At 42.4% G+C, this 5000-nt stretch overlaps 3 protein-coding genes across 6 annotated transcripts in view; 2 read left to right on the top strand and 1 right to left on the bottom strand.

Annotated features, from left to right (window-relative positions):
• Positions 1-812, top strand: part of LOC310733243 (hepatic lectin-like) — a 4681-nt gene extending 3869 nt beyond the window's left edge. For both annotated transcript variants that reach the window (XM_083554310.1, XM_083554311.1), the window contains exon 8: positions 1-812. This exon is cut by the window's left edge and continues 122 nt beyond it. In XM_083554310.1, the coding sequence (XP_083410436.1) occupies positions 1-47 (47 nt within the window). In that variant the 3' untranslated portion in view covers positions 48-812.
• A 1204-nt stretch (positions 813-2016) lies between these two features.
• pla2g1b (phospholipase A2, group IB (pancreas)) lies at positions 2017-3516 on the top strand. Its single transcript, XM_083554320.1, has 4 exons — positions 2017-2117; positions 2441-2597; positions 2781-2908; positions 3054-3516. Exons 1-4 carry the CDS (start codon positions 2084-2086, stop codon positions 3179-3181), a joined length of 447 nt encoding a protein of 148 aa, XP_083410446.1. The 5' UTR covers positions 2017-2083; the 3' UTR covers positions 3182-3516.
• Positions 3517-3632: 116 nt separating this feature from the next.
• prkab1b (protein kinase, AMP-activated, beta 1 non-catalytic subunit, b) overlaps positions 3633-5000 on the bottom strand; it is a 3860-nt gene continuing 2492 nt past the window's right edge. For 2 of the 3 annotated variants that reach the window (XM_083554305.1, XM_083554307.1), the window contains exons 7-8: positions 4269-4337; positions 3633-4079 (exon numbers count right to left, since the gene is read on the bottom strand). In XM_083554305.1, the coding sequence (XP_083410431.1) occupies positions 4002-4079; positions 4269-4337 (147 nt within the window). In that variant the 3' untranslated portion in view covers positions 3633-4001. The remainder of the gene's footprint in view (positions 4080-4268; positions 4338-5000) is intronic. The other variant, XM_083554306.1, reaches the window with a different exon arrangement.

Here is a 5000-nt window from a genome sequence, read left to right as displayed (position 1 = left end):
CTGACTGTACTTTAGCTTTTAAATATATATGTGAGCGACCTGCATAGTACACACACACACACACACACACACACACACACACACACACACACACACACACACACACACACAAATACACACACACTTACACACACACACAGTCACACACACTTACACACACACAACACACTCAGACACACACACACACACACACCTACACACAGTCACACACACTTACACACACAACACACTCAGACACACACTCACACACTCACTCACACACACACACACACACAAATACACACACACTTACACACACACACAGTCACACACACTTACACACACACAACACACTCAGACACACACACACACACACACACACCTACACACAGTCACACACACTTACACACACAACACACTCAGACACACACTCACACACACACACACACACACACACACACACACACACACACACACACACACACTCTTACACACACACACACACACACACACACACACACACACACACACACACACACACACACACACACACACACCTATTGATACTTTATTGGAATGTACTGCTAGAATATAATATATAACTGTATAATATAATAATTAATTCTGGAGATAAACATGTCTCATCTCACACTTTCCACGTGAGGACGTCTAACATTCTGTGATCAAAGTGAACCTAAAAGATCTGCTCTGGTTTACAATCAAGAAATGATCACATCCACTGCAGTTTTTTTCTGAAGAAGTTGCTGCTATTTTACACTTGTTTGTGAATCTGTTTAATGCTGAAAAATAAAACCCTTACACCAGGAGAAAAAGTCTGGTGGTGCTTCAGTGTTCAATCAGTAAATGATCTGTCTTTTGTTTTGAAGTTGATGTTCACAGCTTTGTTTGAAGACGTGTGTGAGCTTCAGTGAGATGCATGAATCGTGCAGGCGTTCGGGTTTAAACGCTCAGATCTGAGCACTGGAGTGTGTCACTGCACTGCAACTGTTCTTCACTGTTATCTATTGTCTAGTGTTTTACTGTAACAGAAACTGTATAGAGTTACTTCACACTGTGTCCCCACAATATTCCTCACACGTTTGCTAACACTGTTCCTCACACTACTTTACACTCATCCTCATACTATTTTACACACTGTTTCTTACACTGTTCTCTTCTCACACTGTTCTTCACACAGTTCCTCACACTGTTCCTCACACTGTTTCACACAGTTCCTCACACAGTTCCTCACACAGTTCCTCACACTGTTTCACACACTGTTCTTCACACAGTTCCTCACACTGTTCTCTTCTAACACTGTTTCTCACACTGTTTCACACACTGTTCTTCACACAGTTCCTCACACAGTTTCACACACTGTTTCACACTCTGTTCTTCACACTGTTTCACACACTGTTCTTCACACAGTTCCTCACACTGTTTCACACTCTGTTCTTCTCACTGTTTCACACACTGTTTCACACTCTGTTCTTCACACTGTTTCACACACTGTTCTTCACACTGTTCCTCACACTGTTCTTCACACTTTTCTTTACACTGTTCTTCACACTGTTCCTCCTGAACACTACCTTACATTATTCTGGCGGTTATTTCTAGAGTGTGAGGTTGTTTATATGAGGTTCTTTAATATTCAGATGTAATTATATTTGGTTTATATCAGGATGCATCTATTTTGTAAAATGTAAAAAATTTCTCTGGTGTTTTTTCTTTTTGGGTAAAAAAGATTTAATTAAAATAAAAGCACTTCCTTAGAACTTGCATACAATTCTGTTATTATATTATAAAGTTATTAATTCCAAGAATTCTCATCTGTAAGTAACAATGTAAATAGAAAAAGTTAGAATTGTGGTTTAGATCCAGTTAATTTGTTAAAGAAACAGTAATAAGAGTAGATAAGAAGGACGTGTACCTCACACACTGTATGCAGATGATATTAAAAGCCAGTCCTTGGCCCAGGATTACATTTTTCCCCCATATCAGCATTTTCTGTTGTTTCATCTGGACTTTTCTCACTCCTCCTCCTCCTCATCCCTCGCTCTTTTCAAAGCTTTCAAAGCAGAATTTTCCTCACTCGTTCTGAATCATGCATCTGTCCTGGATTGTGCTGTGGACCACCGGTGAGTCTCCAGACCCTTTCTCTTTATTACAGACTTATTACACCAGAGCACTGCTGAATCCTGGATCCTGATTGGTCAGATTCTCTGGTGATTAATTCTCTGTAACAGCTGCTTTGGCTGTAATACAGGGTTATATAATGCCCCACATTATCGTTTCCGTAGCAACAGCTCGTTCTATGGAAGGTAAGGAGATGTTTATGTAACGTGTATGGAAGGAGCACTTTATAACGCTCAGGGGAAAAGCTGTGATGTGTTTGGACATTTCCAGGACAGAAGTTATGTGATGTTACATTGGTGTGATGTGTATTTGTTCCTCTCTGCAGTGAGCGTGGCATGTGCTGAGACTCCACCTCGAGCTCTGTGGCAGTTCGGAAACATGATCACTTGCATGCAGCCGGGTGTAAATCCACTCATTTACAACAATTATGGCTGTTACTGTGGGTTTTCTGGATCTGGCTCGCCCATAGACCAAATTGATCAGTATGTATTGAACCCCCACATCGTTACTATAGTAACCACGGTTAATTCCTTCGCTAGAGCTAGCTACCTTCTACCTGTAGGCCTCTAAACTCCTCTCACATGGCTGTTTCTGATTATTCTGCTTTTGTATCAGTTAGCTAAATGGCTAGTCCGCTCGTGTTCTTTTCTTGTTGATGTTTTTAGGTGTTGTATGGTGCACGATAAGTGCTATGAGACAGCTAGGAAACTTCCAGAATGTCCGAGTATAGTCGACCTGCCATATGTCAAAGTGTACAAATACAACTGCTCTGATAAAACCATCACCTGCTCAGGTAAGCAGCTCTATCTCTCTCTCTCTCACACACACACACACACACACATACATACACACACACACACACACACAATTACTATTTTCACTCTATGTGTGTGCGCATACCCATGTGTGTGTGTGTGTGTGTGTGTGTGTGTTTAAAGCCTCCAATGATAAATGCCAGGCTGCAGTGTGTGACTGTGACCGAGTCGCCGCAAACTGCTTCGCTCAGCATCAACACACATACAACCCTGACAACAAAACCCCCCCGGCAGGAGCGTGCAAGAACTGAGAGACGCCCAACCCGGAGACTAAACACCACACTGACGCCGTCTCCAACAACTCAACACCACACCGTCTCCATCAACTGAACACCACACTGACGCCGTCTCCAACAACTCAACACCACACCGTCTCCATCAACTAAACACCACACTGATGCCGTCTCCATCAACTAAACACCACACCGTCTCCATCAACTAAACACCACACTGATGCCGTCTCCATCAACTCAACACCACACCGTCTCCATCAACTAAACACCACACCAATTCTGTCTCCAAGTAAACACAATAACTGTTTTATTAAACACTATGTAGAATGTAGAATAAAGCACCAACTCTGAAAGCTGTGTTCATTTGTGTGAATGATAAGTGGTTTGGTGTTTATGCGGCCAATATAGTGGATATATATCTGGTTTGGGACATGCCCACAGTGGGTGTGTCTTGTTGAAATGAATACCATTTTTTCCCCCAACAATTTCTTTATTTACTAAACAGGACATACCAGTCGTTCAGTACAAAATTTCACTGTTCGCTAATGAACATTTCATAAAATATTTCAACCAAACAAATTTCAGAAAGAAAGAAATCAGTGCTGGAAAAATCTTCAAATATAAACATCCACACAAAATGCTAATCAGGCTAACCCAGGAATGTAGCATTTATAGCAAACACAGTATGGTTTTGTGTCTGAAATTTGGCATCATAGCGCTGAGGTTCTTCCTTGTGTGTGTGTGTGTGTGTGTGTGTGTGTGTGTGTGTGTGTGTGTGTGTGTGTGTGTGTGTGTGTGTGTAGTGTTGATGACGTGTGAAATATGAGTGTGATGAAGCTCAAATGGGTTTGTACAGCAGCGTAGTGACATATTTCTTCTTGTAGCGATGCGTTGCGCTGAGCACCATCACGCCATCCTGTGGAAACACACAGTTAGCTTCAAATCTTAAAACTGTTTATAGCTAACCTTACATTCTAACCGCTAATCAGCCGACTCATGCTAATCTGCATGTTCGGCTAAACTTTTGCTTGCTAATGTATTTTATTTATTATTATTAGCGTGCTAGTCCCTAAAAACAGTGTAAATATGATTAGCATTAGCATACCTTGATAGAGAGAGCATACAGGTGATTGAGCATCACATGATTGGGTTCAGGAAGTAGAGCAGGATCACACTACACACACACACACACACACACACACACACACACACACACACACACAATACAAATGGTTAAAACTGTGTTTCTGGGAGGTTCTGTAACATAGAGGCTCTGCTGCATGGTGTTTGGACACAGGTGTTTGGGCTGTGAGCTGTTTGGTTGGTGTGGTGTTTGGAAAGTGAGGTGTTTGGGCTGTGAGTTGTTTGGGCAGTGTGATGTTTGGACAGTGTGGTGTTCAGACAGAGGTTTTTGTGCTGTGAGGTGTTTGAACAGTGTGGTGTTTGGATGGTAAGGTGTTTGGAAAGTGTGGTGTTTGGACAGAGGTGTTTGGGCTGTGTTGTGTTTGGGCAGTGTGGTGTATGGACAGAGGTGTTTGGGCAGTGATGTGTTTGGATAGTGAAGTCTTTGGGCAGTGTGGTGTTTGGACAGTAATGTGTTTGGATAATGAGGTGTTTGGGCGGCGTGGTGTTTGGACAGTGAGGTGTTTGGGTGGTGGGGTGTTTGGATGGTAAGGTGTTTGGAGAGTGTGGTATTTGGACAGAGGTCTTTGGGCCATGTTGTGTTTGGACAGTGTGGTGTTTGGATGGTAAGGTGTTTGGAAAGTGTGGTGTTTAGACAGAGGTGTTTGGGCAGTGTGGTGTATGGTCAGCGGTGTTTGGGCAGTGATGTGTTTGG

This window comes from Silurus aristotelis (assembly GCF_946808225.1).
Source record: "Silurus aristotelis genome assembly, chromosome: 11".
NCBI lineage: Eukaryota > Metazoa > Chordata > Actinopteri > Siluriformes > Siluridae > Silurus > Silurus aristotelis.
The sequence above is the reverse complement of the archived record's forward strand: the minus strand, read 5'-3'. Positions and strand labels throughout refer to the sequence as shown.